This window comes from Silene latifolia, chromosome 9, assembly GCF_048544455.1.
Source record: "Silene latifolia isolate original U9 population chromosome 9, ASM4854445v1, whole genome shotgun sequence".
NCBI classification, from domain to species: Eukaryota; Viridiplantae; Streptophyta; class Magnoliopsida; order Caryophyllales; family Caryophyllaceae; genus Silene; species Silene latifolia.
The window spans coordinates 207913110-207940085 of record NC_133534.1 but is presented as its reverse complement, the minus strand read 5'-3'; the positions used below and the strand labels follow the sequence as shown (position 1 = coordinate 207940085).

Genomic DNA, 26976 nt, shown 5'->3' with positions numbered 1-26976 from the left:
GATTCCATTTAGAGTGATGTTTGTTATTGTTTCCATGTATAACTTGCTTGTTCATCAGATAGATGTGAAAACTGCATTTTTAAATGGTGGTCTCAATGAAGAGATTTATATGGATCTATCTGATGGTTTAAAGTGCATGGTCAAGAACATAAAGTTTGTAAACTTATTAAATCTCTGTATGGACTTAAGCAGGCACCGAAACAATGGTATGAAAGTTTCATAGTGTGATTGTTTCTCTTTATTTTAAAGTTAGTGATGCTGATACATGTATTTATGTGAAATCCAGTGCTAGTTATAGTGTTATTATAACACTTTATGTGGATGATTTACTTATCTTTGGCACTTCATTAGTTATTATTGATTCTACTAAAAGGATGCTTAAAACTTCTTTGAAATGAAAGACATGGGTGATGTTGATGTTATTCTTGGTTTAAGAGTTTTAAGGACTAGTAAAGATTATTGTCTTAGTCAAGCTCACTATGTTGAGAAAATTTTAAAGAAGTTTTGTTATTTTGATGTTGAGCCTGCTAGAACACCTTTTGATACTAGTGTTCACTTAAAGAAGAATATGTCTGAAAGTGTAGATCAAGCTGGTTATGCAAAGATTCTTGGTAGTGTCATGTATCTTATGTGTTCTTCTCGTCCTAACATTGCATATTCTGTTGGGAGATTGAGTAGATATACTCATAATCCCGGTCGTGATCATTGGAGTGCTTTAGTTCGTTTGCTTAGATATCTTAAAGGTACTGCTGATTTGGGGTTATCTTGTTGTGGTTATCGTCCAGTTTTGGAGGGATATTATGATGCTAACTGGATCTCGGAGAGTAATGATATACACTCTACCAGTGGTTATATTTTCACTTTAGCAGGAGAAGTTGTATCTTGGAGATCATCCAAGCAAACGTGTATTGCGAGATCTACAATGAAATCGGAATTGATAACTCCCAAATTGGCTGGTTGAGAAGTAGAGTGGTTGAGAAGTTTGGTTAAAGCATGTGCCATCCGTGCCGCTACATTGCGACTCGTAATCTGCCATTCATGTAGCCAAGAATCAGGCTTATAATGGCAAGAGTAGGCATATACGCCTAAGGCATAATATTGTTTGTAACTTGATCAAGTTTGGTGTTATTTCTTTAGATTATGTGAGGTCGGAAAGTAATATTTCCGATCCGTTGATAAAGGCCTTAAACAGAAAACTAGTTTAGAAACTGCTAAAACGATGGGATTGTGCCCACATACGTAGTGCTTTTACGATGGATAGCCAATCTGGTTTACCAGATTCAATGCAGTCAAACAAAATCGGCAGGCATTGCTTGTATTTTTATTTATTTTGATGAATAAAGGATGTTATTCAGTTTATCTCTTTTAGCATGTTTATTTACAGTAGAGTTAGGCTGGACAAGTGGTAGTCCTTAATAAGTTCCATACCCCAAAGGTTTGAGTTGTGTGTACAGTACCCACTTGATAGACTCACCTACGTGATTGTGGAGTGTTGGTCGCCTCCTATGAGAATAGATGTGGGATATTCTCAAATGCAATCATGAGACATGATTTTTATGGGGCCTTATGTTACTCGAGGGAGTTGTTCTCAACTTTTGCTATTATCAGGTTCAAGACTACGTTCACCTGATTATAGTCACTTTCACATTTTATTTCTTCTTATTTCTTAAGTTTGGACCAAGTGGGAATTGTTGGAGTTAGAGGTTGCTCCAAAGCTTAAGTGTGGTAATATTGTCCCACATTGGTAGAATAGTGGGGAACCTTGCACTTTATATATGAAGGTGTGTTAACTAGTGTTAACTAGACTAAAGTCTCCCCACGCGCGCACCGCTGCCAGTCCGGCTCGGCTCGGCTCGTGTTCGTGACATATATTTTTTTCCTCGGATTCTAGTTGTTGGAATATAGTTGTTGCTCAATAAAATCTGCCATTACTATACGATTTATTACCTTTGAGTACCAAATTTAATACCATTAAATCTGGTATCTCTATGTGACTGTTGGAGCTATGTCTTCTCTATAAAAGCCTCCATTCTACAACAGTTTTATGCACAACAAAAAAAATACAAAACATCTCTTCTCTTATTCTCTTCTATAATCTGTCTTCTTGAGAACAGCTCCCACTTCCTTCTGTGGAGTTCAGCATTGTGCGGAAGGAGGCGTTAATCCTGGAGTCGGTGACCAAGGTACCCAGGTGCACCATAGTGGGGGTCTAACTGACTTAGGGTAGTGTCTTACACGACGTCTCAATTAAGGTGATTTTCGGTCAGATAAGTTCGTATTTCCTACAACTCGTTCGAGGAACCCTGCCTCGTCCGAGTTCAGCTTTGCGCACTGAATTTTCGAATGACCTCCATTTTTCGTTACATGGCATAATATAGTTTGTGACCATACGTTGGAAAGATAAGACAACAAATGTTCACCTCAAACACCAATCACCCCAATCGGAGCATTATAACTCTATATATTATAGTTTGAAGTTGACCCTAACACAAGTGATCATTGTTCCAATTCATTACACATTTTTTAAGCTCCCATATTAACTTTAATAGTCTTAATAGTACTTAGATGCACACCAAGGGTCTTGTAACCTTAGAATATGAGGGGTATTATAATTTTTCTTCCACTCTAATTTGGAAAAAAATTGGGTTTATTTGGAGGAGTTGAAGATTATTTTGGGGCACAAGGTTGAAGAAGTGAGTAGTGTTGTATGCATTTGTTTTTTGATTTGGTTTTTAGTCTATATTTAGTTTACAATTTTTGCTAGTTTTAATTCCATATCGAGGAATTGCAATTTGAAAGAAGTTAATTTTTGGGTAAATTGGATGTTGTTGTTCACTAATATTGTTAGCAATGATCTTTATTTGTTTCAAAATAATATTATCTATTTTGTTATTTTTTCTATATGTAAATATTATTGATTTTGGATGTAAGATACTCTAACTCTGTCATGTTTTGAAAGAGGGTACTTGATATATAAATTCTAACTTCTAAATTTTTATATTTAACAAATAACTTACTCTATTTGAATTAAAGTCACAATTTCATGTTTAAATTTCACATATAGAATTTAAAATGATATATTTGTTCTGACATACCGTCCCTTGTTTTAATTTTAATATATAAATATAAGTTATAGAGTATCAACAATTCATTTTCATTATAATATTACAATGTTTTTTTTATGTTGTTTATCAAAAATCAAACTCAACATATTTTTCTATTTTAGAGTATTTTCCCTACCTTAGCTCTAACAGATCAATCTCCATTGATCTCTCTTCATTTTCAATCACAAAATCTGATGTTTATAACACATATTAATAAATCATTTTTCAACACTTGATGTTAACAAGTTATACGCGTAATATTTTCTTACACATCTTCTACAATAGTATCACAAATCTTTCTAAATTACAAATATCTATATATGTTTAGGTTTTATGTTATTATTGATCGCCATTGTCCAATTTCATAAATGAGAAAATGAAATCTTGGTAATTTGATCCATTCATTGTCCTCATGAATAAACTCCTCTCAAATCGTCGATTTCCACACTTCTCTCGCCCTCTAGCCACCGCTACAACATTGGTTGATGATCAAAAGTTCCATTCTCATTTGTTATGGAGATACCAAATTTTAGATCCAAATTCCGATATTGTAACTCGATGGAATTACATTTTCCTTCTCACATGTATGATTGCTCTTTTCATTGATCCTCTTTACTTTTTTCTTCCATCGGTTGGTGTCGATCGTGCTTGTCTCTTTTCTGACAATGATCTCCTAACAAATGTTACCGTTCTTCGCACCCTCGCCGATCTCTTTTATGTTCTTCATATTGCCATGAAATTTCGCACTGCTTTTGTTTCTCGTAGCTCTAGAGTTTTTGGTCGAGGAGAATTAGTAATGGACCCTTATGAAATTGCATGGAGGTATCTCAAATCTGATTTTGCAATAGATTTGGCTGCTGCCTTACCTCTTCCTCAGGTAACTATTTTTTTTCTTTGTTTCTATGGAACAAGAATGCATAATTATGACACATAATGTTCAAATAATCTTATTATTGTACTCCCTATATATATTTACACGTGAAATCAACATATATTATACGTTATAAAATAGTTTTTACTCAGTGAATTAAGATTATGAAAGATTAACATAGTTGTATGGACTTCAATTGTCCTTTGTAAAACTTCGGCAATAAAATGCAAACCAAACTCAACATATTATGTCTAGACTAACTCGCGTACACTCTACCAAACAGCTCCCAGTAATTGATGTTCCACCTCAACTTGATCATGCGTCCCTCTTCAAACACATTAACATAATCTTTTTTTTTTTTGGCAGCTACATTAACATAATCAAACCATCTAAAAGATCAATTTTCCACCAAACGGCGTAAAGGCAACCATTAACGCATATGATAACCTTTTTCGTTTATGTGATTACCTTTGTTGTAGTTTTTACAAGATGGAAATATCTATTATTTAATTAAAACACAAGTTCTTATTTACAACTATTATAAATAAGAATAATTTACAACGAGAGTATAAATCCACCCAAATTAACATCTTTTTTTAGGGTGATGGAGATTTTCATCCCTTCGTTATAATTTACAACTGCTATAAACAAGACTAGATGTAATTAAAATTTATACGATATCTTTAAAAAGTATTAAATCCGACAAAATACAATATTGTAAAAATGGAAACAAAATCCTTAGAACAACTAATATAGCTAATAGTAACATATGGTGCTTCTAGGTGCATTTTTATATGACGCTGTTTCTTAATGAAATCTTACGCGACGAGGTCATTCAATCTAACATAATTTTTCGAGGAATGAATTGTCATCCAACCTTACAACTTATATCAACTCTAATATATAACATATAAAAACCCACAAACATATTAAGTTTCCTTATTTTTTTTTTGGTGAATGATAAGTATATATTAATCAAAAAATGGTTTTACATCACAAGTTTTGTCATGGCTTATACATATGAAACAAGATATTGCAACTTATCAAAAAACTGCAAACTCTAGTTACAAGCAGCTAGTAAATGTTATACAACCATTGTTGATTCTATAATTTGATTGGATTCCTATTCCTTTGTTTCCATCTCTCTTTTACTTTCATCCAGATTTGCCTTACAATCACATTGGGACGTGTAACCTGGTGATGAACTGTGGTTCGGTTCCTAGATGTCCAAGTAGTATAGGTTGGTCCAACATAGCAGACGCCAGTTATCAGCTTCTGAAGAATACTTTTACTTCTCCGTGTACAGAACCACCTGATCATAGCATCAACAGAAAACTATATTTGAAGAATTTGCGGTAATAACCCAGACATCTCTTACTATACTCACACTAGTAGAAGAGATGTTCATGAGTTTCATGCTAAACGCTACATAGATAGAAAGAATTGTCCTGACCCATACTCATTCTTATCATTCTGTCTCGAGTCAGAAGCCTTCTGTGTAGACTAGCCCAGAAAATGAATGAAATTCTAGGCACATTAAGGCTGCTCCAACATAGGAATCTCCATGGTACCTTGGGACTAGTATTCCTAATCCAATGATAACCAGATGCAATTGAATAGTTTATATCTTTGTTTTGCTAGAGATTATCAACATAACTTGTCTTGAAAGTGCCTTTAACTTGGACAATTTTCCTCCAAGACCAGCTGCAATCCAAGGGAGCTTTATAAAGTTTCCAATCACATCCCTTCATATACACATGATTGACCCACTTAACCCATAAGCGGTTCTTCTTAGTTGACAGCCAACTTGTGTAGTTCATAATTCCAGAGGGAAGGAGAAAGATTGAGGCCCAGTAAGAGTGCATAGTAGCTAAAAAAGAATTTACTAAGACAAATCTGCCTGTATAAAAAAGCTACTTAGCCCACGGTGATCTGATTCTAGCCACTATTCTCTCAATAAGTTTTTGCCCTTCAAAAATAGTAATGTTTTTGGAAGAAATGGGCACACTAAGATATTTGAAAGGGAGAGATCCAATTCTGAACCCAGGAATTTTGACAATATCCTCCGTAATTTCTCTTCTTACTCCGTTGAAGAAAATATCATTTTTTTCTCTACTTAACCATAATCCAGAAATTGCAGAGAAAGTAGAAAATCCCCTTAACATCCACATAATTGAAGATTCGGTTCCTTTGCAAAAAAGGAAAAGATCATCCGCAAAAAGTAAATGATTAAGCTTTAAGTTACCACACATAGGATGGAATCTGAACCCCTCTTGCTGGGCAACAATATGTAAAATTCTTGATAGGTACTCCGTACAAAGAGAGAAAAGCGAGAGGGACAAGGGATCCCCTTGCTTAAACCTCTCTTGCCTTGGAAGAAACCAAAAGAATTACCATTGACATTGAGAGTATATGAAGGAGTAGTCACACAAATTATAATAAGATGTATGAATGATTCAGGAAATTTTAAGGCAATTAGCATTTGATTGACAAATTCTTATTCTACAGTGTCATAGGCCTTTCTTAATTTAATCTTTATGAGACACCTAGGGGAGGTAGCTTTCCTATTATAAAGCCTTACTAGATCTTGGAAGATCAACACATTCTCCACTATGTTCTTACCCTTAATAAAACCCTCTTGGCTCCTATCGACAATATAGGGAAGAACCTCGCTCAATCGAGAGCATAGAATTTTTGCAATGCAAGTACAAGGTATTACAACATGTAATTTGTCTATACTCTAGGACACTACCGGGGTTTTTAATCTTAGATATAAGAGTTAACGTAGTAGCGTTTACATGCTTCAGCATATTACCAGTAGCAAAAAAATCGAATACAACTATAGTAATATCTTTCTCAATTATGTCCCAAGAATCTCTACAGAATTGACAAGTGAAGGCATCAGGCCTAGGAGATTTTGAGACAGAAATGAAAACATACAATTCTTGATTTCCTCAGGATTGACTGGTTTTAGAAGAGTAGCCTTATGATGATCATTGATCATAGAACCAATTCTAATAGTAGGTTTATGCACTTGTAAAGTATTTGCATTAGTTCCCAACATACCAATATAATAAGCTAGGAAAGCATGATCAATCCCATAAGGATCAGTGTGAGTGATCCCCTCCTTGTCCTTGATTTGTAAGATTTTGTTTTGAATTTGTCTTGATTTTTTTTGGTTATGAAAATATCTTGTATTTTCATCACCTTCACTCACGCAATCCACTTTTGATTTTTGACTAAGGAAGCTAAAATGAGCTTTACTTAATATCCTATAGATTTCTGCAGCAGCAGACTCAGCTTCCATAGTGATTAGATTGGTTGGATCTCTATGCATTTGGATTTGAAGCTCATCAAGTCTAATTTTTGCCACCCCCACAGCCATCTCTATATCAGAAAATCGATTTCTATTAAGTTCTTTCAGAAGCTGTTTTAAATTCTTTATTTAGTGACAACGTGAAACATCCAGGACCATTTCACTCTTCTTTTCCAATGATGTTGAATTACCCCTTTAAAATGAGGGTCTTGTCCCCACATGTTCAAATATCTAAAATGAGGTCTGATGCAGGAGCAGAGTCGAAGAAGGAAGCAAATGAGGTCTTACTTAGTTGGGACATTTTTCTGGATCCATGTCGCCATTAAATTCAGGAATATCGAGCTTTAAACCTCGATCATCATCGTTCTTGTTCCTCGATTTTTCTTTTGGCTGCTCATCCTCTTCAGATCCGGATGGACTGTCCGAATCCCCTTTCTTCTTTCTCTTTTTGTTCTTTAACGTAGCTGCTATCTCCTTTAAAACATAAGACATCTGAGCCATCCCCGTTTTTAACTCGTTACGACCATCTTCCCATGTTTTTGGAGTACCATCTTTGTCGTTAACCATAATTAACAACTTCCCAAGACAGATCTATTAAGGAATAAATCTGAACCTTGCCCTGATACCAATTTGATGTAAAACGCGTAGCTTTTGAATGAACGAATTGTGTATGTAGAATTTTGTAGCGGGATTGTCGATTGTATTGTGAATGTAACGTGTGATTTGATGATATTGTGTGGATATTGTGATTAAAGAATCGTAAATAAGGGATAGAGATAGCTAAATCTTGTTCTAACCTCGCGAGGTTATAGCTCGATTTGCTATAACTCGACCTCGCAAGGAAGAGTCCTAACTAATCTCGCAGACTAATCTGAATTGCTTATAAATTGTAAACTTTATTGAATTCTCTAAATAATCTGAAAAATAAGGCCACAATCAGTCCTTATTTATAGTCCTACTTGAAGTCAACAATCTGACTATAACTCTAATTCCTTAGCTTGCTAATTAAGCTATCTAATTCTTCCTCAACTAACTAAGAAACTTATTTTAATAACTAACTACTAAAAATCAGATTTGAAGAAGCTAAATAAAACTAGGATTAGGAAATACAGAGTTTCCTAATTTTATTCGAAAACAGTAAAATAAACTAATAGTTAATCCAACACGGTTTAGGACTAGGAAACTGTGCCTTCTCTTTCACGGCTGCTCCTACACGGTCTAGGATTCCGTGTTAGCTAGTTGACCTGATTGATACGATTTAGCCCATTGCTCTCCAAGCTTCTTAATTCCTGTCCTAAGTTAGCTTCATTACTTGATGCGAACCTCATTTTAAGTCCTTCTTGGATGAGAAAAATGTCCCAACTAAGTAAGACCTCATTATTTTGATAAAGAAATATTTTTATTTTTAATTGCTTAGTAAGCTTATTCATACCCCTCACATTCTAGCTTCCAATGTTATCCATTAATAATGTTCCCTGATGGATTATCCTGTCCCCCATTCATATGTTTTTTTGGACTATTAAGGACTTCAGCATAAGTAAGAGACTTAGGAGCTTCCTCTGAAGTACAAGGCTGAAGTTCTTGTCTAACCGTTCTAGTGACCATTGTGACTAGAGAAAGAAATGGAGATGGCTGCCTTAAAGTCCCCCCTGATGGAACAGAAGTAGCTATAACAGTAGCTGCGATAATAGGAGGATTCCTCACAGTAGGGTTACCACATGTCTCCATTCTTGTATCTGCTTAGGGATGACCTTTGGTTCGGGTTTCTTCCTACAAGTATCCTTAACATTGCCAATACCCTTGTGCACAGAGCAGAGATCATGTTTTCATTCATATTCTATAGGCACACAAATTTCAGTCTCTTTCTCATCCTTGAAAAAGATTCTCTCAAGGAACTCTTGACCTGCCTCAACCTCTACCATCATTCTAGCATATCAGAATCTGATTTTCTCAATAGTTGCCACATCACATCTCATATATTTGCCAATCAGTGATGATAATTTCTCCAGACTAGAGATACTCCATAACTTCAAGCCCAATCCACATAGGCGAATCCAAGTAGGTACAAATTTTACTCTGTCCTTAGCTAAACTACAATTCTCAGTCCAAGGTTTAACAATAAGGGATTTCTTGTCAAACATAGGAAAACCCAGTTGAAGGACGAGGTTCCTGCATTCAAGCATAGGAAAGTCAACTAAAGAAGCACCATTGGGAAAAAAGGATAGTTTGTCATATTTGTATTTCACCCAAATATGATTAACAAACCCAGAAAGTAACTACCATAGATGGTTCCCCCCTAAGGCGTAGCAGACGACAGAAGTAGACCAATATTCTATCTCAGGTTGAACATCCTCTACAGTCAATTGGAGCATACTACCACTATATGAGCCTTCAGGGGGAGAAGACGGAGAACGTGACTTACCAGATATCGTAGTCCAACCTTCCTCATCTCCATCTTCTTCCTCCGTATCTGTCTGAGCATCTTTTACTATAACATTAAGATTAAGAACTGGGATTCCAACAATCTCACCCATTGATTTCGTCGATTTTGCCTCTTCAAAAAGTGCAATACCCATTTCAGAAGGAGTTGAAGATTCTGTGTTGTCATTCTCCAAAACAGTCGAAGATTCAGTGATTTCCATGTCTAAGTTTAGATCTGAGCAGTTGCTAAAAGAAAGTCTTGTATTTGCCTTTGATTTCTCAGGTTTAGTCTGGTTTTTTGTGATTTTTTTCCTTGCCATTTGTAGGCTTGAATCTCTAAAACCCTAGAAAACCTAGAGAAAAGGAAGAGCTTTCTCTCTCATCAGCTTTTCATTACTTTTATTAATCTTTTGTTGTGTTTCCCTTATTCTTGACAACCATAGATCTTCAAACTCTTACATAGGGAAAGAAAAGTTAGAATTCATCAATGAATGAAAACACTCATATAAAGAGAGAAAATAATTGTATTTTTAGATATATAATTAAATTTCAATACTTGAATGAAATTCGGTAGTACAGCCACAAAAATTGTTAGATAATACCCTTAGATGAAGAAGCATGTTGTAGGGTTTTTTCAAGAGTATTGAAGAGAGGGCTCGACTCTATTGCATTTTTAATGTGAGAGCAAAGCTTTATTCTCATGCTAATTTTCTTCAATTAAGTTCAAAACATAGTAGGTCTATTATAATAAAGAGTTGTATGAATTAACATAAGAAGAATAACAGAATGGCGAACTTGTAATTATGCTCACAAAACCACATCGGTTAGCACAGTATATCGGTAAACATTGGAATTTGTTAGTTGTTGTGAATATCAGAAAAATATTTCAATTTTTTTTTTTGAATAATTACTTGTTAGTTAAAAAATAATATTAATAATAACTAGCAAATATTAGTGCGTGGATACTTCGATTTTAAATTAAATAGAACAAGTACTAACATAAACTCAAAAAGAATAGAACTACTTTAATATATGAATTTTCTCTATTTCATCATTATGCACAACCAAATAACAGTAGCTAATATCAAACAGATAAGAACTATAATAACTATCATTCTACGTAATATATTTATTTCAATGAATAATAAACCACACGATGATTTGTTTACCGAGTACATATCATAGACATTAAAAAGAAATAACTTTTTGTAATTAGTAAACTATCATAATTTTTTTTCTTCTATGATTTATATTGCTTGAATTAAAATAATATAACTAAACTTAAAAGCGATTCAAACACGCCCCATGCATGCATCTTTAAAACATTTTTAAACAACCGATCATGGTTATAAAAAAGTAATTATCATTATACAATTATGAGGTTCCATTTTACTTAATATTTTCTTTATTTAACTTTATAAAAAATACAAAAATAAATTTATGGTTCATGTTTTTGTAGGTGGTAAACTGGATTGTCATTCCAAAATTAAAGAGAAAAAAATCAGATCAGACAAACTATACTTTGTCACTTATTGTGCTTTTCCAGTACGTACCAAGATTTTTTCTCATGTTTCCATTGAACAAGCGTATAATAAAAACTACTGGTGTGGTGGCTAAGACTGCATGGTCCGGGGCAGCATACAATCTTCTTTTGTACATGTTAGCAAGCCATGTAAGCATGTCATCAAATAAATTATTTAATCTAATATTTAGTTTTGTCTTTAGAAGAATCAACACTTCTCATTTCTATTGTTTCATATTGTAGATTTTGGGATCAATTTGGTACTCTGCAGCTATAGCTCGCCAGTACTCGTGTTGGCGAACCGAGTGCGAAATTGAAAAGAAGCGGTTCCCAGCATGTTTGCTTAAATATCTTGATTGTACAACAGTCACTGATGTGGACAGACAATATTGGTTAAATAACACCTACGTGGTTTTTAATTGTGACCCGAGAAACAATCGTGCAGAATTCAAATTTGGAATGTTTGCAGAAGCTTTCACAAGCGGAGTTGGTTCTTCCAACTTCGTTAGAAAATATCTTTATTGTTTATGGTTTGGCCTAAAGAACCTAAGGTATGTGATACCTCAAATCTAAATAACATTTTTTGTTAGTAGATTCACATACTTATACATTGATAAATAAAAACCGACAATAAAGACTATTAAACTTGTTGTTAGTAGTTGATAAATTATACTTCGTCCATCTCAATTTTAACTACATATTTTACCTAAATGTTATCATTACAAAATAGTAACCATATATTTTTTTTTTCTAGAAAGATATACTCATCTTTATTTATCCAGTAAAAGGAAGAAGAAAAAAAGGGCAACTCTTACAGAAAGAGAAAGTCACTAAATATCTTAAGCATTTCAGTAAGCCACAACATCATGATAGAGATTGACAATAATTTTATACATAATCTGAACACTATCAGTGTGTAATATTTTCTTGATAACAAAGCTTGTATCATGCTATAGTTCTCTGAATACCCTTAAATTATGTTCTTCCCAAAGACAATAGATAGTGACAGCCAGACAACTTACATACCATTAAGTCTGCCAGTATCTTTCGCTAATCCATTTAAAGCTCCATCTTAGTTCACGTCATATGTTTAGCGTAAATTCTATTGTAAGACCGTCGTATGTGCGACGAGAAAGATGTGACCATTTTTGGGTAAATAGTGACCACTGTTATAACTAATAAATGACTAGTTTTTTCAAAGTGGTCATTACTTGCCATAAAGTTATCATTATTTACCCTAAAGTCGTCACATTTTTTTCCAAAATACACGAAAAAAAATACCGTGGTACCATATAATTGCTGTAAGTTTAAAGTTTAACCATGATGATTGAGCCATACCTAGGGAGAAAGCCAGACTTTCATCAGAATAATGATACCTAAGAAAGAGGTGACTGTGAGTTTCAGCAATACCTTTACACATGACACATCTGTTAATCAAGATGAACCCCCTGCAGCAAATTTGATCTACAGTAGGTAGCTTCGTCTTAGTAGCCAGAGTAGTAATGATACTTTGCCTGGGCACCAGAATGCTAATCCAGCTGAACATAAGGAACCTGTCTCCGAACAAATCATGTGCATCACCAACCACAAATCTCCCATCTTTGGTGTGCAGAATACTTCTCCAACAATGGAATCGTTTAATATTCACCCCCCAAATTTAGCTATGGCCCATATTATAAGCTTTTTTTTTCCATCGGGCACTATCATTATGAGTACGAAGTGCTCACAACCATTTACTTAATACACTGTTCGTACAAGAGAGAATTTATTTGACATTGAACCATCCTTCATTATAAGGTGCACAAAAGAATGCCAACTTATGAAGATAAGTCTTCTTTTACCATCAACAATAATCCATATGAATCTTTACAAAACTTGTTTATCAACCTTACTACCCCTATTGGAATAAGAAGACTTGAGCACCAAACTGTTCTAATCCAAAAATAATGGATTGATGTTCAACTTTTCCTACATAATAAGGTAACTGATTAGACCAATGATGTAGTGAATTTTGCACTATAATAATCAATTCATCAATCATTATGATATTCGACTTGCCCACATTAATAAAACGGAAATTTCTCATGGTACCCTCAAACTTTGGCAGATTACACATGGTACCTCTCATTTTAAGTTTCTACATATGATACCCTTGTGGTTATCTTTTTCATGCCCAAAATACCCTTTTGACAAACTTCTATCGCAACGCCGTTACTCGTATGACATGTGACGCCTTTTTTTGATAGCATAACATACTCAATTACTCATCTAATTACTCATAGGAGTAATGGCGTTATGACAAAAGTTTGTCAAAAGGGTATTCCGGGAATGGAAAAGGTAAACACAAGGGTACCGTATGTAGAAACTTAAAATGAGGGGTACCATGTGTAATCTGCCAAAGTTCGAGGGTACCATGGGAAATTTCCGTTAATAAAAACTCCTAAATATTTGAAAGGAAACTCACCCTCTACATAACTAGTAGCATATAGGATAGCTTCTTTATCAGCAATTGACACCTCTCTTATATAGATTTTTATCTTCTCTATGTTGGCCTATAATCTAGTGCATTTTGCAAATTGACTTAGAGCATGAGTGACATCTTTCACATAGGTCCAATCTCCCCGGACAAAAATAATTAAATCATCAGCAAAAATGAGATGATTTAAGCCAATTCTCCCGCACTTACAACTAAAAATAATTTGAGGGATTTTATTATTTTCCCTCAGATACATTGAATGGATCACCGTCCTAAGAACAAAGTGGAAAGGCGGCGGGATCATCTTGTCCGAGTCCACTCACACCCTTAATAAAACTTTTAGTGCTTCGATTGAACTCCAAACTGAACCAGAGAGAAGTTACACACCCCTAAATCCACATAGAGAACTTTTTGGGAATTGAAAAGCTTGCAGCATATATCCAATAAAACCCCAATGAGTGGAGTCAAAAGTTCCCCAATGTTGATTATTATTAGAAATGTATGATAGATACGTTGAATATCATAACATTATACCAAAGCCCGAGTGAGTATGGTATTTTCAAAAATACATTTACCTCTCAAAAATCAGGCTTGTTGTTCTTTCCCTATTAGAACATGCAAAAGAGTTTAGGTGAGCAAAGAATCTGAATTACTTTCCTGTATAAAATTGTGTAACAAGTGATTGATCTAAAATCCTTAACAGAAATAAGAATCCACCATAGCTTTCTTGGGGATAAGGGTAAGCAAAGTTGTATTAGCTTGTTTAGGCAATTTTCCCTTCCTAATAACCTCATGTACTGCGTCACAGAAATCATTTTATATAACACTCTTGGAGCTCTTATAGGGAATGCAGAGTATCCATCTTCGCTAGACTCTTATTATAATGGATTAAGAATAGGGCTCTTTTAATTTTCTTATTAATCACTTCATTAAAGAGTGATCCAAATGAACACACCTTTCTACAAAAATGAGATGAAAATCATTGTTGAATGTCAGCCTTAATTTTCAATAGACATGTTAAAATAATCAACAAATGCATTATTGACCTCCTCATCTTCTTCTTTATGAGTGTAATTTTCATCATCAATTCTACCAATAGAACTCTGATGCCTCCTTTTTAATATTTCAAATAAGAATTGACTAGTAGATGAAGCATGAAGCAGAATATTGTGAATTTTTACTCTTTGCTGTAGAATTTTTAACTCAACTTTTTCACCTGGAGATGGTACTGCTTTAGCAATCTCTCATAATCTATAAGAACCTTATCAAAAGGATTTTGTTGTAAGCCCATTTAATGTTCTTCTAAGCTTTTACAAATTTGCATAACCTTCTTTGTAATTCTAGAATAATGTTTTTTTATGCACATCAGATAAAACCCTTTGAAGTGTCTTCATTTTTTCAAAGAACCTGAATATAGCGGTGCCCCTTAAAGGATCGTTCGAGGAACTAATAACCAAGTTTTTATATGCTCCTAATAATTAAGAAAACTCAAATTCTTTCTCAATCTTTGATGCTTTTCATTAACCGTTAGTAGAGAGGATTGATCAGAGACTCCCAAAGATAAAATATGGACATCAGTATGAGGATTGTCATTAAGTGAGCTGGAATTGATTAGGCCCTATCACGTTTTGACCAAATTTATTCCCTAGGTTCCCTTTTGTTAGTACATGTATACTCACAACTCATGCTTTGAATATCTTCCAGATTACAGTAGGGATGCATTGATTGAAATTCCTCGCTTCAGAAAGTGGAGAACGATAAAACCCAATCTTTTCATCCAACTCCTTAAGTATATTAAAATCATCTAGTAAAATCCATTTAGTAGCTCTGGAAAAAAGAATCCTAATCTCATCCCATAACCTTTCCCTTTCAATTGCATCATTACTTCAATACATCATTGAGAGATTATATGCCTTATTTGAGGTATGATGCAATACTTCTACATGAATAAGCTTATCCATCATCTTAGAGCCAATAATAGCAACTTGCATAGAATCCTAAAACAACCAAAATTTATCATTATTATGATAGAGATAATTATTTAACACATAATAAGAAAAAAAAATTTATTATTAAATAAGTATTATAAGTTCTGATTCTAGTGTCCATCAAATCAAAAGCTTTTATCTTATTAGCCTTTTCTTTGGTGAAATGTGAATCTTCTCATTAAAGCTGATGAAACGTATATACACAATACATATAAGTTGAATACATAAGGACTCTGATCAAAGTACACCACGCCTCTCTCCTTAATTACTATTATTAGCTAATTAAGCTCACATGTCGAACCCAATTGTTATCTCTAGTACTTATCTTGTCAAAGTTCAGACTATGCAGCCTACATTTCACAACTTTCTTCACTTTGCACAATACACTATCAGGATGTTGTACACTTCCCTCAGCTCTGTACATGTTCTTGCCTCCCCTAAATATAGTAAACCAGACTTTCTATAATAGATATGACCATCTTTTTTTTTCTGTAAAACTTTGCATCTCCATGACAGAACCCACCGTAGCATATCCCCATTCCAGGAGACATCAAACCACCTCTAAACTCGTCCTATAAACATCATGATGAACAAACAATAAAAGAAGAGATGTTCCCGTGTTTCATGTCTGATGCCATACAAATAACATAGTCCATCATTGAGAGCCTCAAACTCGAGTAGCCTATCTTTGGTGAGACGCCTGTTATGAACAAATAACGAATTAATAAAGTTGATCTTTGGCAGACTAACTATGTTCCAAACATAAGGAACCCACCTAACTTTCTCCTGTGGTCCACCTAGAAAGTCGTATACCCTATATGAGTAGCATACTAACTTCTTAGCTAAATATTGTTAAGAAAACCCTCCTTCAATTTATCCTTGAATTTACAAAGCTGCCTCCAAGTCCAGCTTGAGTTGATTGTAAGAGTGTATGACCACCAATCAACTTTTTTTTTATATACATACGGTGTAACCTTTCTTGTTTTATAGCCACCATGTGTACTTCTCTAGAACAGCTACATCCCAAAGGAAATAGTTGACAATGCCCAAGCCACTCTTATCTTTGCCATGCAACATCTACTTCAGGAAACAACAGCTACCTTCGGATGCTTTTGACTACCTGACCAAAGATAACCTCTACAAATGTCTTCAATCTTGTGAATGATCCCCTTATGTAGTAGAAAAATTCTAGCCCAGTAACTGTGCAACTGAAACAGCACATACATGACAAAGGTCAACCTACCTGCATAACTTATCTTTTTTGCCCCCTAACTCCTAATCTTTGTAACAAACTTATCAACCAGTTTGTTACATTGCATATTGGTTAGTCTCTTGTAAGAAATATCAATGCCAGGATATCTAAAGGGAAATGCTCCTTTTTTAAAACGAGACATTCTAAGGATATCATCGGCTTCATTATTGTGGCACATCATTCATATACATATCAGACTTGTCTCTATTTATATAAAGCTCTGATGCCTCTAAGAAAGTCAAAAGAGCTCTCATAATAACCTTTACAGAATCAAGGTCATATCTGCAAAAAATCAAAAGGTCATCTGCAAAGATAAGATGACAAAGACCTAAAGCCTTGCACATGGGATAAAATCTAAAGCCTGGTCTTAATGTAACAATATCGAAAATTCTAATGGTATATTCCAAACAAAGAGTAAAAAGCAAAGGAGTTATATGATCTCCTTGCCTTAATCCTTTTTTTCCTTTAAAATTCTAATGGTAAATTCTAATGGTATATTCCAAACAAAGAGTAAAAAGCAAAGGAGTTATATGATATCCTTGCCTACCCTTTTTTTCCTTTAAAATAACCAAATTAGGCATCATTAAGGGACAATGTGTAACAAGGAGGTGACACACATTACGTAACCCAATTTATCATCTTAATTAGAAATCTCAAAGCATATAACATGTCCTCCACAAAAGCCCATTATATTGAATCATAGGCCTTCCTAAGTTCAATCTTCATCATCACCCTAGGTGAACAATTCTTTCTATTGTATAATCTAACCAAATTATAATAAATAAGGATTTTGTCCACTATTTTGTAACACCCCCATTTATTCAGGAGCCTTAAGCTAGGCCTCCCAAGTAAATAAGGTTGTTACCATCTCAGTTTCCTCAGGTATTGTATAGCAAAGGTAACAAATCAAAGTACTTTAAATAAAATTCAAATAAAGGCTTTATTACATTGCCAACTTAAAGACTGAATAATAATAATACATGTTTTAGTACACAGAGAAAATAAATTAATTACATAAATAATGATAAAGTCGAAATCTTTGTGATCTACAAAAGCTATTAGCCAAGTCTTCTCACGCCTTGCATTCATCCCAAGCTCCCACAGCTAACTCATAATCTGTTATTTAAATCTGCTCCCCATTTATCCGGAAATATTAAATGGTTCACCATAGGACGCCATCAATTAAAGCAGCCATTATTTTATTGACATGACAACACGTACCCATCAACCAAAGGTTGAAAAGAATAACAATGTAATAATAATATTGATAAGATGCAAGGACACTAGTGATATAAATGCAATAACAACAATATTTATAACAATAGTAGATGTAATTAAGTGGAATAAGTACCACAACCAAGCGTCCAACATTACCATATAGACATCCTCGTCCCTGGCGAGGCTCCACCATTTCGACGTCCCGCCAACTCCTGGCCTGGGGATAAACACAAATGTTGTCCTAGTCCGAGACTGAGACTCCACAACTCCGACGTCCCGCCAACTCCTGGCCCGGGGATAAACAATAGGCGTCCCACAAGATAAATGAATCACAATAAAAAATACCGTCTCCTAATAAATATAACAAGAAAGTTCATATGACAATCGATCCGTCTCTAATTAGTCCAACCACTAGACAATGCCTCAAAAAATACCAACAATTTGACTAATGTAACAATTAAGACAATTAAATATATGAGACAAGGTGAATTATATAGTTATCCTCCATTTTAGCTACAAATTTCAATAATTAAGCAAATCACAATTTAGTAAAGCTCCTCCACAAATCTCCACCTAAACACAACAATTAATTCATATAATTACTACCAATCCTATAATTCTAACAATATGTAAGCAATTGGTAAAATTATCACCCAAAACCCCTTTAAACCGATTCAAACCACCACTACCCCTCCATACGCAGTCAACACACCACCCACAGCCCCCACGGTGGTCAAGCCACCCTAGGAAGACCCGCAGCAGCCCCCACGGTTCTCACGACAAACTAACGGTCAAGGCTAGGTCACCAGGGTTAGGGTTAGGGTTTAGTCAAGGGTAATTAACCAATCTAAACAATTTATTAAATTAGATTAAACACTTATAAAGAGAGATTTAGGGTAGGATAAGGCCATCTCAAGGTATCCTACAAAAGTTGTCTCACAATCTCCCTTTATCTCTTAAATTATATGTGAGCTTTATGTTCTCAGAAAAGTGATGGTATGGGTATGAGGAAGAGTATTTAAAGTAGTAGAGTAGGTTATAGGAAGGTTTTAGGAAATTACATTTATTATAGTATAGACAATATCCAAACCAAATACACCTCCCCCACCAAGGTAATTAGGAGAAAGGTCGAATGTAAGTTACAGACTTCGAACGTAGCACGAATGTCGCGCGAATGTACTGGCTGAATGTCAACATACAAGCATATTCGACACGAATGTAGGTCAAATGTAGCGCGAATTTACTGGTTGTAATGTTTATTTATTATGTTCGATCTACATCCGCCCTACATTCAACCACTGAGTTATATGAAGGTCGAGTGTTACACATCACTTCAAAAAATCACTGAACCTCAACGCTTAGGCAAAATGTTATAAAATCACGAGTATTACAGTCTTCCCTCCTTGAAAGGAACTATGTCACAAAGTTCACCCAAAATAACCATCTAGCCGTATTAAACAATAAACTAATTTGACGAAAACTCACTTTTATTATCAAACTATCACCAAAATGTCACAAAACGTCACAAAAACACGGGGTATTACATCCTCTCCCCTTAAAAAAAGGGTTACGTTCCCGTAACCTATTTACTTAAACAAAAAGGTAGCTAAACATAAATAGCTAAACATGGTTTCAGGGGAACACAGTCTGCATATCTCTAGACATGAATTATTCTCTTCTTGTACGAATTATATGCGTGTAACATCCATGGCATCCAACGAATTATACTAACATGTTCCTATCAATACATAAAATTTTAATTCGATTCAATATATCCGTAAGACGATTTAGAAGCTATTTCAAACAATAAATATTCACGATACACCTCTTGAGGTACGCGGCCCAAGGCTAATTTCACAACCACACCTCTACTTCAACTTCGCATCCTGCAACAACGTTAGAAAATCTGCTAAGTTAAAGCATCCAGAGACCCATATTTAATCAACATCGCTTTTAATTTACCCATCTCTCGTTATCCTTTCCCAAGGTGTCCGGTTCAAAACTGGGAGGGTCATGGTACGAATTAAGGCTTGTTTCTTAACCGCACTAAGTAAAGCTCCTAACAGTTTCTATGCAGAGTTCATTTTATTTAGACACATCCTAAGTTCATTATTGTTCATTTGTTTAACATGGGAATCGTTCACTCTAATACCACTTTGTAACACCCTCATTTATTAAGGAGCCTTAAGCTAGGCCTCCAAAGCAAATAAGGTTGTTACCATCTCAGTTTCCTGAGGTAGTGTACTTTCCAATGTACTTTCCAATAAACGCTTTATTACACTGCCAACTGACAAACTGAATAATAATAATACATGTTTTTCTACACAGCGGAAATAAATTAAGTTTACATAAATAATGATAAATTCGAAAACTAAATGATCTAGACAAGCTATTGGCCAACTCTTCTCACGCCTTGCACGCATCCCAAGCTCCCATAGCTAACTTATAACCTGTTATTTAAATCTGCACCCCAATAAACCGAAAATATTAAATGGTTCACCACAGGACGCCATCAATTATCGCAGGCATCATTTTATTGACACGACAACAAGGACCTATAAACTAAAGGTTGAATAAAATATCTATGCAATAACAATATTTATAAGATGCAAGGACACTAGTTATATAAATGTAATGACAACAATATTTATAACAATAGTATATGTAGTTAAGTGGAATAAGTACCACAACCAACCGTCCAACATTACCATATAGTTGTCCCGGTCCCTGGTCGAGGCTCTAACACTTCGAAGTCCCGCCAACTCCTAGCCCGGGAATAAACACAAATGTCGTCCCACTCCGACGTCTCGCCAAGTCCTGGCCCAGGGACAAAACAATAGGCGTCCCACAAGATAAATGAATCACAACAAAAAATACCGTCTCCTAATATATATAACAAGAAAGTCCATATGACAATCAATCCGTCTCCAATTAGTCCAACCACTCGACAATCCCTCAAAAAATACCAACAATTTGACTAATGCAACAATTAAGACAATTAAACATATGAGACAAGGTGAATTGTATAGTTATCCTCCGTTTTAGCTAAAATTTTCAATAATTAAGCAAATCACAATTTAGTAAAGCTCCTCCACAAATCTCCACCTAAACACAACAATTAATTCATATAATTACTACCATTCCTATAATTCTAACAATGTATAAACAATTGGTAAAATTATCACCCAAAACCCCTTGAAACCGATCCAAATCACCACTACCCTTCCATACACGGTCAACACACCACCTACATCCCCAACGGTGGTCAAGCCACCCTTAGCAGACCCGCAGCAGCCCCCACGGTCCCCACGGCAGACCTACGGTAACGGGTTTAGTTAAGGAATAATAAAATAATGTAAACAATTGATTAAATTAGATAAAACCCTTACAAAGATAAATTTAGGGCAAGATAAGACCATCTCAAGGTGTCATGCGAAAGTTATCTCACAAACTCCCTTTATCTCTCTTAAATTATATGTGAGGTTTATGTTCTCGGAAAAGTGATGGTATTGGTATGAGGAAGAGTATTTATAGTTGTAGAGCAGGTTATAGGAAGGTTCTAGGAAATTACATTTGTTGTAGTATAGATAATACTCTAACCAAATGCACTCCCCCCCCCCCCCAAGGTAATTAAGACAAATGGCGAATGTAAGTTAAAAACCTCGAATGTAGCGCGAATGTCACGCAAATGTAGTGGTTGAATGTCAACGTACGTGCATATGCGACACGAATGTAGGTCGAATATAGCGCGAATGTACTGGTTGTAAAGTTTCTTTATTAAGTTCGATCTACATTCGCCTTACATTCAACCACTGAGTTGTATGAAGGTCGAATGTTACATATGACTTCAAAACCCCACTCAACTCTAACACTTAGGCAAAATGCTATAAATCACATGTATGACAATTTTTCTCTCTTGAATAAAAGCACTTTAATTAAGACTAACAATATCTGTAACACCCCAATTTACTTGGTTAAGATAAATGAAGATGCTACCATCTCGGTTTTTCGAGGTAGTGCATCAAAAACTTCAATTAAGAAAAATTTATTAGAAAGTCCAAAGTTTAGTAATTAATACAAAATAAAATCTACAAATACAAGTTCTCAAAACTACAACAAAAGCGTATAAACCAACTACTAAACTACACTCGGTATGTTAATGACTCGTCCCGTGCACCAAGCATCATCATCATCCATGACACCATCTATGCAAACCTATCAGTCTAGCTGCTCCCTAATATGACCGGAAAAATTATATTGGATCATCACAATTTTAAAAATGATTTTTACACAAGAAACACACAAGTCAGCCACATGGTTGAGTAAAGACAATCAATACTCAACTAAACCCTCAAATGTGTGATAATGAATGGCATATGATTAACAACAATCTCGACTTGTGCCTTAAGCACAACCAACATCCATAAAACCAACATAAGACATGCGTGCTACTAATCACACAGCATCAAAATACAAGATAAATAAGGTAAATGGACCCGGGTTTCATTACCATTAAGACAACCCTAACAAGCGTGCTACAAATCACACGACAAATAAGTGGTACTCAAATCACACGGCGAACGTGCTCGACCACTTACATTCCCCAGATCATAAATGTGCACATCCCCTTGTGGAGGGCCCGTAAGGGGAGACTCAACGGGGGGCCCTCCGCGTACAACAATGCCTAAGTAACCCGGATACCCGTACCAACAACAACAACAACAATAACAACAACAACAACAACAACAACAACAACAACAACAACAACAACAACAACAACAACAACAACAACAACAACAACAACAACAACAACAACAACAACCAGGTCCAATGTCGAATCAAGTCTCACAACAGTATCTCAACCAATAATGTATCCATGATACGCAATAACAATAAGCATCATGAGAATATAGAGTATCATTGTCACAAATATAATAACAACCATCATTAACACATAAACACATAATCCAAGGATTGACTAGAGAAAGTCACCACCTTCTTGCATTTCTCCAAAGCGAGCAACAATCAAGAGTGCTCCACAAACAAGAACCATATAATCACAACGATTCCTCACAAATCCGGCACCTATATGAACATATTAATATATAACCATACTCTACCCATACTTAATTACCCAATTATACACTAATTCGCTAAAACCCTCAAATTCTAGGGTTTTGCCTCATAAGACTCAACAACATAAGTAAATCCCCAATCTTTGGTATAGACCCCCATAAAGATGATTAGAATAGTAGTATATGGAATAAACTTATAATCTAGATGAAGGTTTGAAGAAAATTTATCGAAATATGATTTTAAGATGAACAATTGCTTGATAGATCTACAAATCTTCTCCTTAGATGAGTTTAGAGAGAAATAGGGTTTTGAGATGAGTTTAGAATATGTAAAACTGATATGACGGTATATGAAGTTATTTATATGAATCCCTAAACCAAAGAGTAAGAATGAAAAAAAAAACGGAAAGAGGCACTGGGAGATCCCACTTGATTGACTGACCAAGCCATTCGATTGTGTGGAACCTACTCAATCGAGTACCAAAGTCACTTAGTCGATTGGCACCCATAGTCTCGAGTACCAAACCCACATTGTCAAGTACAAAGCCCACTCTATCTAGTATGAACCCCACTATATCTAGTAGTATCAAAAAGACTCCAAAGGACACTCGGTCAAGTACCAATCATTACTCTACCTAGTCACCAAATAAAATACGGAGTATTACAATATCAGCCAACACTCTTGAAAGTCTAGTGCTATTAACCTTTGAAATGCACATATAAAGTACATTACATCAGGCTATAAGATTGAATGGCATCACATCGATTTGATGAAGGAGTTGCCCATTAATAAAGAACTCTTGTACTGCATCAATCACTTCATCCCCAACAATAGCATATGCATCTTTAAAGAAGGTGGAAGTATATCCATCAGGCCCAGAGGCCTTATCAATGGGTATAGAATAATCCCAAGTAAAACCAGATTGGAGATGGACAACACAGAGATGCACCACCTCAATCGCTTTACCTAGCAGAGTCACATTAAACAGATTAGGATCCCAAAGAACCCAAATCATCCCTTCTTCTTCATATCAAACTAACAACTAGAAAGTGTGTAAGTCGGAGTCGATTCATGGGACGGTGTGCTTTGGATTTTAAGTCTATGTATTCTAATTTATGCGGGTGTCACAATTATATGGATGGGGATTTAAACTAAGCTAATGAATTTAGACAACAATGACAAAGAAGTGAACAATCAAGTTAAAGCAATAGGCTGTCATGGGTTCCTAGGGAGTGATCAAGGGAGTTTACACATGTGAGTCTAAATTGGGTAAAGGTTGTAGTCGGACTCTAGGTCAAGGCTTATGATCTTACGGTTCTACCAAGGTCGAGTCAGGTTAGTTGTTGTGTATAACCGTTCTACCCACCAATATAGTGCATGGTCTAACACACATAAGGATCTCGATCTTATAGGAGTGTCGAACAAATAGAGAATCATACATGTTTTTCAAATAAACATTTCATCAAACATCTTATGTGCACTAGTTGAAACCACAATACTTAATCCACTTTTATTAACTCAACAAGCATTGATTTACCCTTTAATCATCCCCCCTAATCCCCCATTAACCCTATATAGATCAATACTCATTAATCGTAACAAGAAGGATGCTAACAACAACAGCAACAATAAACATGTAATATAAACTAGGCATAAAGAGAGAGACAAGAAATTGACAGACTTGGAAAGATGAACAATAAATTAAAGAGGGAATAAGAAGTATACCAACTATGTAAACCATGGATGAAGAAATAAAAAAGAAAATCTTGAATAAAGATGGAGATTTGTCACTAGTCTTCAATACAAAACCCAAAGAAATCCAACATGTAAACTATTGAAATGAAAGAATAATTGTTGAAAGGTTTAATGTAGATTGTGTGGAAAGATTAAAGACAAATCCAATGATTAAGCTATAAAACAAGGAAATGTAAACTAATAGATATAGAGAGAGAGAGAGAGAGAGAGAGAGAGAGAGAGAGAGAGAGAGAGAGAGAGAGAGAGAGAGAGAGAGAGAGAAAGAGAGAGAGAGAGGCCCTCTACGGAGACTTTTTTCTCAAATTACTACAAAGTAGGGTATATAATATATATAGTGGTTACAAGATTAGGGTTGATTAGAAGGTTAAGTAAAGTGTCGGAAAGGCAAGAAACCGTCGCCTCGCTCGAGCCATGGGTGAGCTTGAGCAAGCTCTATGATTTATGAACCCTGACCATGAGCTCGAGCGAGCTCAGGTTTTGGTCGAGCGAGCTCAGGTTTAGAATTTGCCTTCAATGCTATTTCCAAACTAGTGCCTTCAGCAACCAGAACAGAATAATTTTTCTGTATAGGAACATCTTTCCGCTTAAGCTCTCTTAGCCTCTTAACCTTAGACATCTGACCTGATAGAAGGCATCCTGAACCCTCTCATTTCTGATTAGGTGAGGAGATAACTTCCAGATCTTGTGAAGATGAACCTCCCATGTTCACCTCCAGGGTATGAGAGATCGCCCAAACACCTAATTTACGGGGAATATTTTCCAACTTTTTGCTTCCTAAATCCTTCTTCACTCAAGGGATTAAAGTTATTTGTTGTTTTGGGATAGGTTGATGTACAAGCTTCCTCTTAGTGTTTAATGCCTCATTAATATTTTGTATTTTTTGAAGCGCTCTTTTGTATGTCCTAGCTACCTAAAACAAGAGCGTTAATATGGTAACCACTCATATATGATAAGTTGAGTAGTCACCCCATGATAAGGAGAATGGATAGTAACATTGTTTAATAACTCTTGAGAAACATCCACCTTCACCATTACCCTTGCATAGGATAATCTTGGTTTAAATTTTGTTGTAAGATCTGCAAATAATAGCTTCCTCCATAATACTTGCCAATTTTCTTAAAGCCATGTTCGAGACAGAATTCTCTCTCTCTCTCTCTCTCTCAAGATTTCTTTTAAATTCATGCTCATTCTCATCAATTCTCGGATCTAAATCGAATTTCAGCTCGTTATTGACTAAGCAATATGGCCGACCTCCTCAAACTAAACCAACTCAACAAGAAGAGCCTTCCTGATGTTGGGAATGATGTTACTCAAGCTAAAACGCGCATCCTATCTCAATGAATGAAGTCATTACTGCAGCTTTTGAAAAAAAAAAATCAGTCTAGCGATTTCTCTTATTTCTGGCATACCTTGTTCAATCTATGGGGGACAATTGCTTGAAATGATGAATTTGCTTGAAAAATCAAAAAATTACAGTTGGTCTTGCTTGTGACGGGCACTATCCGTCACAAGTTGAAGACGGATAGTGCCCGTCTTCAATGAGATTTTGTGAATAAATTATGTGGACATTTTTACTACACTCTCAATAAAACATTGTTGGATTGAATAGTGACAAAGTATCATTAGTACTCCTTGACTGATGTAATTTACATGCGAACGACCCATCAAGTAATGATAATAGAAATATAAACTAAGGATTAGATGTGCAGTTCACTATTTTTAATTACTAAATTTAGAAAATGATAATAATTTTGGGTTGGACAAACAATGAAAGGGGGATACGGAATTAAACTAAGGGAAGTTACTTCTAGGTACAAAAAGTTGTAAAATTCATTTATATTTCATACTAAAAGTTATAAATGCTACTTTTAGTCTCTATAGGATTAAAATAAAAATAAAAGTATTCTAATGATATTAAGGGCTTGTTTGGAATGGGAGTAATTATTAAGGGAGTAATGAGAGCTAAAATATGAAGAA

General features: G+C 35.1%; 2 protein-coding genes across 2 annotated transcripts in view; both read left to right on the top strand.

Moving 5' to 3' along the window:
• The first annotated feature begins 403 nt into the window (after positions 1 to 403).
• On the top strand, positions 404 to 961 carry LOC141602159 (secreted RxLR effector protein 161-like). The gene has a single exon (XM_074422465.1). It carries the CDS (start codon positions 404 to 406, stop codon positions 959 to 961), a length of 558 nt encoding a protein of 185 aa, XP_074278566.1.
• Positions 962 to 3147: 2186 nt separating this feature from the next.
• LOC141598475 (cyclic nucleotide-gated ion channel 18-like) overlaps positions 3148 to 26976 on the top strand; it is a 62471-nt gene continuing 38642 nt past the window's right edge. The window contains exons 1-3 of the mRNA XM_074418185.1: positions 3148 to 3981; positions 11172 to 11384; positions 11478 to 11785. Coding sequence (XP_074274286.1) covers positions 3517 to 3981; positions 11172 to 11384; positions 11478 to 11785 — 986 coding nt within the window. The 5' untranslated portion in view covers positions 3148 to 3516. The remainder of the gene's footprint in view (positions 3982 to 11171; positions 11385 to 11477; positions 11786 to 26976) is intronic.

Coding starts and splice junctions, on each gene's coding strand:
- LOC141602159 (XM_074422465.1), top strand. CDS start 404: ATGGGTGATGTTGATGTTATTCTTGGTTTAAGAGTTTTAAGGACTAGT.